The following is a 12,713-nucleotide window of genomic DNA, read 5'->3' as shown; positions in this document are numbered from 1 at the left end:
AAAAAACATGTCGGTCCCTCAAAAGGAAGATCTTAAATGCTGTGCTGGACCTCGAGGATGCCCTGATTACTGGAACCATGAACATCTATGTATTGCAATGGATAATGCTGTGGCTCTGGCAGTATCCAGCGCAGCCTGAACCAAGGCCCTGACTACCAACCTTCCCTTATCCAATTCTGTGAGAAACTCTTGTCTCACCTCCTTTGGTATCTTGTCTGTAAATTGTAAAACACTGTCCCAGAGGGAGAAAAGAATGGTTGCTAACTTTACATAACTGTTGTTCTTCAAGATGTGTTGCACATGACCATTCTACTGTACGTGTGTCTGTGCCTCAAGCACAGTCACCGGGAATTTTTCCCCTCAGTGGTACCTGTCAGGGTGGCTCAAGTGCTCCTAACGCTGGTATAAAGCATCCAGATGATCCCACGCCCCCTCAGTTCCTTCTTTCTGGCCAGCTCCGACACAGAGAGGTAGGAGAAACAACAAGTACCACCAGCGGCACCTTAGAGACTAACAAATTTATCTGGGCACAAGCTTTTGTGGACTAAAACCCACTTCATCAGACGCATGGAATGGAAAATACAGCAGGTATATATATATGCATATACATGAAAATCTATCTTCTTACTAAAAAGAAAAAAGAAAAGGAGTACTTGTGGCACCTTAGAGACTAACCAGTTTATTTGAGCATGAGCTTTCGTGAGCTACAGCTCACTGCATCCGATGAAGTGAGCTGTAGCTCATGAAAGCTCATGCTCAAATAAACTGGTTAGTCTCTAAGGTGCCACAAGTACTCCTTTTCTTTTTTCTTTTTGCGAATACAGACTAACACGGCTGTTACTCTGAAACCTATCTTCTTACTGTATTTTAGCAGTGGCATTCTCTCTCTCTCTAGAGTGTCCATTCCATGACCCGCGCGCGCGCTCTCTCTCTCTCTCTAGAGAGTGTGGGTCATGGAATGGACACATGCAACACATCTCAAAAGAACAGCAGTTAAGGAAGGTCAGTAACCTTTTTCCCTTTGAGTGATTGCACATGTGCATTCCACTGTAGGTGACTCCCAAGCAGTTGCATAGGTGGTGGCTATAGTTGCATAGGTGACTGTAAAACAGCTTGACCAAATTTGGCATCATCCCTGGTCTGTTGCATTATGGCGTAAAGGGAAGCAAACATGTGCACCAATGACCGAGCTGCTGCTCTGAAAATGTCCTGAACAGGGATCTGCACTAGGAATGCCACTACTAAAGGTTGTGACCTTCTGGAATGTGCAGTCAGGTTAGCTCGTGGCGGAACACCCACCTGACCATAACACGTGAATACATGATGTGATCCAGGACAAAATTCTCTGAGTAGAGATGGGGAGACCCTTCTGTGATGTTATCTGATTAAAATATGACCATGTAGATCATTGTTGCTACCACTGTTATATAATTGCAAAGAATCTTGTACAAAGTATGTCAAGTAAGGTGTCTATGGAAAGGTTATGATTTGCTGAATCTGATTATGCTATTTGCATGCACTTACCATTTTTGTATCTGAAGTTATGAATATTAACTATGTATCTGTATTTCAAAAGTTTGCTCCTGTGGCACTTAGCCAGCACATTGTGAAGGAACTATTCTAATTAAATGGCCCATCAAATAACACTTAACTCACAATGGAAGACTCCTATCTACACTTAATGGACTTCCCTGTGAACCTTCTAACTGGAGTATGGGTAATGGCTTCTGCTATGACTAAGTGAAATCATGCATGTAATCACATGTAGAGTCAGTGGGGGAGCAGGAAATAGAATCCAGATCCCTTGCCTCCCAAGCCTATGCCCTGAAAGAGATGTTCTAGTTCAAACAGGAATTAATTCAGGGAAGAGCTGTGGCCTATTTTATACAGGTCAGACTAGAGATAATTACAATGGATCCTTCTGGCTTTATAATCATGGTTGTTTACTCCATAGATTACAATCAGCCTGTCAATAAGAGAATATTAATTTTCAAGATGACGTCTATTTGTCATTAGATACAATAAGTAAACAGATCGGGTAAGGGTTATTTCAAGTGGAAACTCTGAAACAGTATTGCAAGCTCCAATTTTCAAATAAAGTAGCAATATTTTTTCTTTATAAACTGACAGATTCCAATGGGAATGATTTTTTTAAAAAATAAGTATTTCTTTGCAGTATCCAAATATTGCAGCAGAGTGCTAATTACATTAAAATCCAAAAGTGAAATGGACTAGAAACTGATTATAAAACCAGAGTGAAGCATCATAATTAACAAAAAGTAAATTCATTTTTAATAGTTTTAAGGTTATATTAGTAACAGGTTAAAAAAAGTAAACTATTTTAACCTGATTCATGTCTCCCTTAACATATGGAAACAAAACAAAAAAAACTTCAAAATCAACTTACCTCCCTTGTGGCAGCAAAATGTTATTTACTCCTCCTAATTTGACATTGATCTTTAAACAAAGATTGGACAGAGTTTGTGGTGTTGTTCTTTGCACATTTTTCATCTGAACACATTGCGTAGCCATCCCCAGCACAGTGTCACCAACACGCTTTACTTCCGCTGCCAAGACACAAGGAAAAATAAAAACTATTCAGATATTCTTAAATAAGAAATAAGAAAAATGGCATTCATTTAGCTATGATCACTTTCTCCCAGAATGTTATTGGTTCATTTGTTTAAACTTTTATTTTCTCCTCACTGCTACTGAGTTTATACTACCATCCTTCTACTGAAAAGGTACAAGTTTTATTGGAGTCTAAATGTACAATGATAATTGCAGATTTATCATTTCAATTGCTCCCCCCCCCCCTTTTTTAAAATACCGTTACATACATTTTAAAACAGTTTACGGAGGCACTGGTTGCAACTCCCTGGCTAAGGCTGAGTTTTGAAATGGACTTAAGGGTATAAATTTCTATTTTGTTCCACATATAGGTAACTCAATTTTCCAGTGAAATTTCAGAACATTAATTTATTAGACCTTTGAATTTTTTATGCAGCCTTTTTATTTCACTCTGTCTAATAATTTACTATGAAGTGTTTGAAATTAAGCTCTGGCTGAAATGTTTCAGAGCTTTTAATATTTTATTATCAACATACCTTTAAAACAATGTTGTACATCTACACAGAAACTGATACAGGTGAATCTTGAGCAAATAAAGTACAAAAGATCGTTTAAGAGAAATTTTTAGGATCATTTTTAGGTTTTTTCCAGAGGTTGGTGGCTGGAGTAGATGGAGTTTTTTGGGGGAGTTGATTTTTGTCAGTTTTCTTTGTTACTTGTGACTTTCCGCTGATAGCAGGTGGACCCAGAGATTACGATGGTTGTACCTTTAATTAAATTTTAAAAAGTAGCGAAAACTTGGCCTTCAGAGGTGGCCATGAGCTCAAGTTTCCAGCTTATATTATGTGCCTCACTTGTAGCCCAGGAGAAAAAGGATAGGAGGAGAAGAGGGAATTAAAAATAAATAAAAAGAGCTGGTTGAGAATTAAGAAGTGGAGAAGGGGTCAGTTTCAATGGCCTGGAGCACCCTTGAAGGAAGGAAAGAAAATGTAAGGCCCCTACTACTTTCTTTGTGGAATTTTATCTAATTGCTTTGAAATATGTTTTTGGTGATGGTATTCTTCATACAACTTACATACTCGTGACTCAAACACCCTCCATCTCCCATATATGTGATCAATATGCACTGACCATAAACTGGAGTCTTCCCTGGCAGAATGACTACCACAAGCTGTAGCCCAGCATAGGTGTTCTTTAGATGTCTGAACATAGGTTCCACACTATCTGCACCCTGGGCATATTTACAGAAACATGGCTGCCCCTGGATTGGCATTCCTGCATCTCTTGATATCTTCCTCAGTTGTTCTGTGAAGGACCTAAAGAATGCAGATACATTAGATTACTATGAAGAGAGAATGAAACATTCTGTTCTCAGTTATACTGGTACAATGCTGTTGACTTTGACGAGGTTGCACTGACATAAGAACAGAATCGGACCCAGTATGTGTACATTTTTTCATATCAACCAAATACCATTTAGCTTTTAATGAAGGTACAAAGGGGAGAAGGAACAGGGAGAGAAACTCTGTCAATACTCACTAATATCGGAAGCTTCAATATGCACCAGCATTCTCAATCACTACAACAATATACTGGGTATCAAGGTACATGTATATAAATCACACCATAATGGCAGAAATTATTTCTTTTTAATTTCTTTGTGACAACAGTGTCTGGAGGGCATTTCCTATTGGACTGAGCTTAATTAATTAATAAGCAAAGTCAATTTCACTGTTGGTTTACTTATAGAACCCCTATTTTTAATCTTCTGACCTAAACCCAAAAGTCCTGGTGCAGTGGTCTAAGCACAAGTCTGAAAGCCTGGTTCTAATCCTAATTCTGAAACTGGCTCCCCACTTTTGGCTTCTACCAAGTTACAACCTCTCTACTTCAATTTCCTCATCTGTAAAGTGGAAATAAGATACCCTTTGATTCCACAGTGGTTTTACGTGGACTTCAGTTATTATATGTAGTAGAATAGATAAATGCCAACTTATTTTTATTAATGCTATCATCCTCCAAAAAGCAAGTCTCCAGAACTAATGCTAAATTCCTAGCATCAAAGAGTTTCCCTTATCTTAAAGGAAAACTCTTCAATCAGATTTAGTTGAAATTAGTCAAATTCAAGACCTTGAAGACTCCAGCCTAATGCTTGTTACACCCAAAAACTAGCTACACTTCTACCAGCCAGCCTCCCTCCTCAAAAGAAACAGTAGCACTGAGGGAACGCCATCCCTTCTCCCTGCACTCCCAACATCTGAATTCCAGAGAAAACCAACAGAGGATATCTGGGAGCAAAGAACCCCTTCCTTCTGCCCCCCAGCCCTGTGCAGGGGGTTGGGGAGTCTTAAAAAAAAATTTCACGATCATCCCTGACAACAGCTGCTCGCCAGCTCAGAACAGGGCCCCAAACAAAAGGAGATGTCTTCCTGACTCAAAAGTCAAAAACAGCAGCAGCTCTGCGGCTGCGCTGCTGGTAACTAACTTCTTACAGGATCTGCCAAAGAGCATTCCAGCAAGCTCCTCCAACAGAGCAGTACATGAGAGGGCTACACCTGCCCACCAGCTAAGGAAGGTGTATTGTCAGTTTCAGAGTTCTGTCAAAAGTACAAAGGAAGCAAAACTAAAGAGAATTTTTTTTTTTTAAATAATTTTTCTGGGCTAGTAATCTTAGGTAACAATTTTTCTTCCTAGTTGCTGTGCAAGACACATATATACAAAAAAGGAAACTGACTATATACATAGCACTCAAATGCACAAACTAACTAATGTTTTTCATTTGGTAACTTAAAATAGTAACATTAAAAGTTGATGTTCAAGTTTGTCATCTACTGTACAGCTTCCAGTGATGCAGAACGAATCAAGGCTGATCTCACAGAGAAGGATCTTAAGAGGGGGGCAATTCACTGTATATTCCATTGTTTGGATGGCTTCTTCACATTCAGATATGGATTGTCCTTCATTTTCCAAGCGTGTAGGAGATAACTGCAACACCCATATGAGCTTCTGGTACAGTTCACTGTGATCCATCTTACGTGGGATACTGAAATCAGGTGGTTGGTCTGCAGGATCCATGTTCAGGTTTTGATTCATGACCCTTATGTTTACTCACAGCCTTCGCCACTTGTCTTTTGATGACAGTCCCGAGGTTTTGAGAGCTTTGGCAGCTAACCAGAAGGGGTTCCTGGACTTAAGGCTGCATAGAATCATAGAATATCAGGGTTGGAAGGGACCTCAGGAGGTCATCTAGTCTAACCCCTGCTCAAAGCAGGACCAATCCCCAGCTAAATCATCTTGGGGTACACTGGAGATCTTTGTAGATGGGCAAGTCTGGATTCGTTATTGTGCAGTCATATTCACGTATTACTGCAGCTTCTCTTTGTGGGGATAGTGGTAAGATATGCATGAGGGCAGAGAGCCAGACAGCTGCTGTTGACTTCAGCACTCCTGTGACAATTCTCACAGTGTTCAACTGCACACTGACAAGTTTCATATGTACACTACCATACAGACAGGCAATATTCAGCTGCTGAGAAGACAAGGGAAAAAGTGGTTGTCTACAAGATGCGAGCATTTGTGGATTATATTGTTCCTAGTCTTTATTTTGGCAGCATTCTCCGTCAGGTGTAGTAGCCTCACACACCATGGATCCAGAACCACTCGGAGATCTGTTGGGAAATCCTCGTGCCAAAGTTTGTTTTGCAGGAGGTGACATTCAAGCTCTTCTTTGCAGTAAACTTTTCAGTAAACTAACTGAAAAAATATTTCCCTTAACCTTTCAACTACAGTAATTTTGGGTGTTGTAACAATAGTGGGTAGAAAGCTTTATGAATAAATTTGATTTGTAAGTTGACAATGTCCATTTAAATAGGTCCAATGCAGATATAGATTTTTTCAGATTAGAACAGTTTATAGAGACATAATATAGAGACACATGTACATTCGACATTTCAGTGATGAAAAGTGTTCAATAGTAGACATTTTTCTTTGCTTCGATTGCCTTCTTTCTTCCTTGCTCATCTCCATTTCTTGGAAACCCCTATCGATGGCAGGCACCTTGCCTTATCCAGTGCTGTGCACATTGCTTTTGATATTGAGGATTTTATGATACTAGCACACAGAAAAAAAACAAACAAGAGACACATACTGGCTTGTACACCATTCAAAACACAGAATTCTATGTTTGTGACAGGGAAAATACAATCAATAGTTTACAGCTTCTAAAGCAGAGATATAACAAAGGGAAAAATTATTTTTTTTAAATACAGCATTTAGAATATTACTGCAAAAAAGCACAAGGTACAGTAGTGCCACACAATCCACTTCTTTCAAAACCAGTAAGGAACCAAAAATCTTTCTAGGAAAAAAGAAAAAACATACTTACTTAAGATGAACTTCAGTGCACTGTCGCTGGGGAGCAAAGCAGGCAATTGCCCAGACCTTAATTTCAATTCCAGTGTGAAACTGTTTATTCCTCATATCCCAAACCCCTTGAACTGGTGTAGCAATTGCTTTATTCTAGAAAAAGGAGGAAGTGGTAAATGGGTAATACTTCCAAAAAAATCCCCAAACCCCTGCTTCACTATAAGTATTGGTCTATTCTATAGTCTCAAGTCTGTGTCTAAATATTAATCCAGTTATTACACAGATCACTATCCTTCCTATCATTACAGCAACATATGTTCAAGTACGTGAATCTGATAATTTGTGAAATTTAGGAAGAGATAATACAGTTTATTCAATTTTTGAATGCTTTTTAAAAAAATACAAATCCCTATATTTGTTACAATAAAAATCAGCAGAATATATATGGGTAGTAAATGGGAAGAGTAATGAATGGCTGATAATTAATACATACATACAAGCTTGCAGTTCTATAGTTACTTTCCAGGAGTTCAATACAGTTTGCAGGAATTAATTTAGCCTCACAACAGTCCACTAAGATAGGTAAGCATCATTACCTATATTTTATATATCAGTAAACGAAGGCACATAAAGATCCAGGGATTCACACATAGTCACAGAGAAAAGATATGTGGAAGATCCGAGAACAGGATCCTGGTTTCTGAACTCACAGTCATATAGAACAAAGTCTTTCCCCTATTTAGTAGGCACTACTGTGAGGAATTCACTACAAGATCACAAGTTATATAGGCAACAGAAGATGAAGACTGAACTAAATCTCAGGATGGGAATTATCTTAATTGGTATGGATATCTAAAAGTGTGCAGCTTTTCCTCATATCTTTGACTGAAAATGCATTCTTCATGATGTTTTATTTTAATTTTAAATTGTACTGCAAGGTTTCATGAAAATCCAGGATAAATTGGAAGATCAAGATATGTCCTTAAATTATGACCCTCACTGAAACTGTAGGGCAAACACTTCAACAACAAGGGTAGACACAGAGGCAGTAGCAGGAACAGTGTGAGCAAAGGAGCAACCTATACATCCACTCCAGACCCCTCAAAGCCCCAAACTCTAGCTTTTACTCTGATTTATTTAGGTTTTTATACTGCACCCACCAGCATGGTATTTGAGTATCTTCATTACCCTTTGTGACATTAGAGACCACCCTCTATAGCAGTCTTTCCCAAATTGTGGGTCCTGCCCACCAGTGGGTCGAAGGAAGGATCTAGCTTGGTCACCTGTCACTTGCCCCCCCATATCACCCCTTGCCTTACACATACCCTCAAAGAAGTCCAGCATTTAGGGGATGGGGGAAGAGTTAGGCATAAGGGGAAGTTTGCCCCAGATGCCCAAACCAAGTGATGTTGCAACATGGTACACAGAGTTGCAGTGCCACTCACTCAAATTTTGTTGTGTGGAGGGATTGCTGGGCCAAATCCACGTGGTGCTGCGATTCAGTGTGCCAGGTTGCAATGCCTGAAATGGGGGGACAGGAGCTGCTGCTGTTGGGTGAATGTGGGGTGGGTTCGCTCTCCAACCTCTTTCTCCCCACCCTGGGCCCCTCCAGCTAGCTGCGGCTGAAGTAGTAGGGGGCAGGGCTGGAAGAACAAGATCAAGGGCCACAGATTACTGATTGGTACCTTTTTGGTGCTACTACAATATAATAAATTTCAGAGCTGTTGAACATTCACAACTCCAGACAGAGTTTTCCTCAAGTCAAATAGAGCTTTGGGTGTTTAGCACATCTGAAAATGGAGACCTTAGGTGTCCTAAGTTAGGTACCCAAGAACAGAGGAACCCAAAATTAGAGGTCACTTCTAAAAATGTTGGGCCTTAACTTTCCTGTCTCAGTTTCCACATCTGTACTGTGGGGATAATATTTCCACATCTACCTCACAGGAGTGTTATAAAGGATTAAATTAGTTCATGTATGTAAAGTGACTTGACAATGATAAAAGTTATGTAAGTGCTAAGTATTATGGTGGTTCCCAATGGAGTTACACCCAGGACTGAACTGAAGCACTCATATTAAGGAAGTTGTCTATTACTACAAAGGAATCATCCCAGACACTGCAGCATCTCTGTTTACATACTCTGCCTCCATACAGGATTGAGGGAGGTTGTAGGACTCTCCCAGTCACATCAGTCATTTCATCTTTGACCATTATTCCAAATTCACGAACATAAGGATCAGTATTAAAACTTGCACTTCGCATCTAAAAAGAGAAAACAAATTAATATTTCTAGTGGCAAAACAAAGTCCTTTTTGCATAAGTGACCCAAATTTTCAAAAGTATTTTCTAATTTTAGTGCCCACCTTGGTCACCTGGGACCTGAATTTTGGTGATGCCAAGAATTCACAGCTCCCATTATAACTCCACTTGTAGGTATGGTGCTCAGTACTACTTAAAATTTGGTCCTGGGTGTCTGAAACAGGGCACCTAAAATTAGATGACTCTTGAAAATTGAGGATGTTATAAATATTTTTAAGCGTCTCATTAACTGACGACATGAGAAAGTGTTTTACAGTTTATTACAAACTGTGTTTATTACCTGTAATAAGCACTAGATAGTAGTTCATTAACTTCAAGAGAAAAACTTTGTTCCACACTGTACCTCTGTTCCCTCCACAGAGGAACACAGCACTCACCAATTTGCTAATCTCTTCTTGACGATCAGGTGCTGATCTGGCAGTTGCCCGTATCATAGTGGAAGTTTGATTGTCAGTTAGCTTCTTTATACACCTCTGTCCTGCCACTATGTTGCACACCTAAGGTAACCCCATACAAATTGAGTTAAAAATTCAGAAAGTATCTGTTATACTTTTCTATATTTATTCATGCAACAATTCCCTAAGCAGTAAGATAGCTGTAAGAGAAAACCTAAACGTTTTTAGCTTGTGCTTTTTTCCCCTTTCTTCTTTCCAAGAATACAGTATTTTGATGAGTTTACTTGCCTCAAGAGGAAGGTATGTATGTTTCTGCTCCTGTCCAACTTGTAAACATGGAAGGTGAGGATAACGTAGAACCAACTTGTGTCTGTCCTTAAAATATTGAGCTACAGTGCATTCAACTGTTTGTCCACTCTCCTGCTGAAGTGGGAATCTATAGGAAACCAAATGTGAAAACCAACCATTTTACCAACAATACTTTCCCAAACTTTCTCATAATGTATTTTAGCACAATGAAAGACCCCGAGAGAGAGAGAGAGAGAAAGTGTGTGAGTGAGTGTATATATATGAGTGAAATACATTATTCTCTGTAATGGAGTGGAGCGAGACTTCCTACATTTTCACTTTTCAGGAGAGAGAAGTCTACAGAGGGTTAAACACCTATCACAGGGGTTCTCAGACTTCATTGCACTGCGACCCTCTTCTGACAATAAAAATTACTACACGACCCCAGAGTGATCACTTTAGATAAGCTATTACCAGCAGGAGAGTGGGGTGGGAGGAGGTATTGTTTCATGGTCTCTGTGTATATAATGTCTTCTGCAGTTTCCACAGTATGCATCCGATGAAGTGAGCTGTAGCTCACGAAAGCTTATGCTCAAATAAATTGGTTAGTCTCTAAGGTGCCACAAGTACTCCTTTTCTTTTTGCGAATACAGACTAACACGGCTGTTACTCTGAAATCTGACCCCAGGAGGGGGACTGAAGCCTGAACCCGCCCGAGTCCCACTGCCCCGGGTGCAGAGGGACCAGGGCCAAAGCCTGAGCCCCACCGCCCCGGGTGGGAAAGGGGTCGAAGCCAAAGCCCAAGGACTTCAGCCCCAGCCAGGGGGCCTGTAACCTGAGCTGCACTGCCCAGGGCTGAATCCCTCTGGCTTTGGTCCCAGGTGGTGGAGCTCGGGCTTTGGCCCTGAGCTCCAGCAAGTCTAAGCCAACTCCGGCAACCCCATTAAGTTGGGGTCGTGACCCACTTCGGGATTCGAACCCACAGTTTGAGAACCGCTGACCTATAAAAAAAACAGTGCATCTTAGGGAATGGTCTACATCTACAATCTTCATCCCCCTTTTCTTGGAACCAAAACAGAGTGTATTGTTTTTGCTGCCTGAATCCCTTAAGATCTAGAGCAAATATCCAGAAAATGGGCATCCAAACGGCCTGACTATCACTGTAATGGTATGTATCTCCATTCCCATGCCATGGGAAATAACAGATCTGCTATAAGATGTAGTACTGGAGGAGTTAACGGCAAGTCAGTCAGAATAAACAGCTCTTTATAAACCTATATACTGTTAAACAAAATGGTGGTGTAAGTCTCTCACATCTGTTAAACGTTTCACATGTAACCTGCCCAACACCAAGAGATTGAACTACATCTCCTAAAAACAGTTTAAGTGAGGGTCTGTCAGAAGTAAAATATTATAGGCATTTTAGTGTTGAGATATAAATGTACCAAATGCAACTTAATTCTACTTCACTAATTTAAGATATTAATATAAATTAGTGGAATCCTGACAAAGCTTTAAGGCCATGTTGCTTTAAAATGAAAAAAGAAAGAAAAAAAAGTGTATGTATATATGTGTGTGTGTGTGTGTGTGTGTGTATATATATAAATAAAACTTATCACGTTTTATTACCACTGAAAAAATACAAAGAAGCCCAGCAACAGAACAGTTAACTACCAGTAGTTGCTGATATTGTTCAGGTGTCTTATAGTAAAAAAATATGCTGATTGCAGCCTCATTCTTTGCATTTCTTTTAATACCACTCAGCTGCAATATATGCATATTTTGAAGTTACTCACAAGACTTAAATAAAGAATTCCAAAAATAAAAGAGGAGAAAATTGATAAACATTAGTGCCACGAGAAGCACCAAAGTTTAGGAGAACAGCTGGCAAAAGTTTTGGCTGTTAGAGACAATGGAGTGTAATACTCATTTTTAAGTATGTAAATCAGCTGTAATTATACCAGTGTAAATGAAAAGAGAATCGGGTCCATATGTTGCAGAGGTAACATTCAGCCTACCTAAAAGAGTATCACTTTCTTACTAGCCAATTATTAAAAAGGCCAATGTCATCAATGGGCTTTCTATTCCTGCAGCAAGTGGGGAAATCCAAAGGGGGGAAAAGAAAAAATTCAGGTGTGAACAGCTGATGGGGCCAGATTGAAGAGGGTAACTGAGCTGTCACAAAAGTCCATCTTATTAGTAAAAATATAATTAAAACATAGAAAAGGGAGAGATTAGTTTGATGTCTATTTTTAGTATAGTTTATTTTTAAGTGCTTGAGACGTGACAACTGAAAGTATCATTATACTGTGACAGCTTCCTATGTTGGTATACGTCAGTAAGGCAGGTTGATAGCTTTCCATGACAAGAACTGGACCGGATATCCACAAATTTGAAGATATTCACTGTACTACCATTTTAAAATACTATAGGAGCAAAAGGAAAAACAAACAAACAAACAAAAAAACATATTTTACGTTTGGTGACTTGCTGGTCGTCTGGTGACATTGCACACTCGGTATTTTCTCTTCATTTGCCCACAGTGTGTTATCTCCACCTTTAGACCTAACAATATGAAAACATGTATCACTACTTCATTTCTTCAAAACCATTTTCAATCATTTAAATCTTTGGTTACTTTTGTTCTCCTATTACAGTCTTGTTATAATTTGTAAGTAATTAGGAATTACTTTTTTTTGGACTATTCAAGTACTGTACTATGCATGCTCAATAAACACAAAAGTTAAAATCCTTCTTAAACCTTAAATAAAAAAAC

General features: G+C 39.3%; 1 protein-coding gene across 1 annotated transcript in view; it reads right to left on the bottom strand.

Moving 5' to 3' along the window:
* The window catches only part of AGO2 (argonaute RISC catalytic component 2), a 93,069-nt gene that overhangs the window by 15,816 nt on the left and 64,540 nt on the right, over positions 1–12,713 (bottom strand). The window contains exons 7-13 of the mRNA XM_074942936.1: positions 12,415–12,502; positions 9,938–10,085; positions 9,632–9,751; positions 9,075–9,197; positions 6,956–7,089; positions 3,703–3,887; positions 2,408–2,567 (exon numbers count right to left, since the gene is read on the bottom strand). Of these exons, the coding sequence (XP_074799037.1) occupies positions 2,408–2,567; positions 3,703–3,887; positions 6,956–7,089; positions 9,075–9,197; positions 9,632–9,751; positions 9,938–10,085; positions 12,415–12,502 (958 nt within the window). The remainder of the gene's footprint in view (positions 1–2,407; positions 2,568–3,702; positions 3,888–6,955; positions 7,090–9,074; positions 9,198–9,631; positions 9,752–9,937; positions 10,086–12,414; positions 12,503–12,713) is intronic.

The sequence above is a fragment of the Natator depressus genome, chromosome 2, assembly GCF_965152275.1.
Source record: "Natator depressus isolate rNatDep1 chromosome 2, rNatDep2.hap1, whole genome shotgun sequence".
NCBI lineage: Eukaryota > Metazoa > Chordata > Testudines > Cheloniidae > Natator > Natator depressus.
The sequence above is the reverse complement of the archived record's forward strand: the minus strand, read 5'-3'. Positions and strand labels throughout refer to the sequence as shown.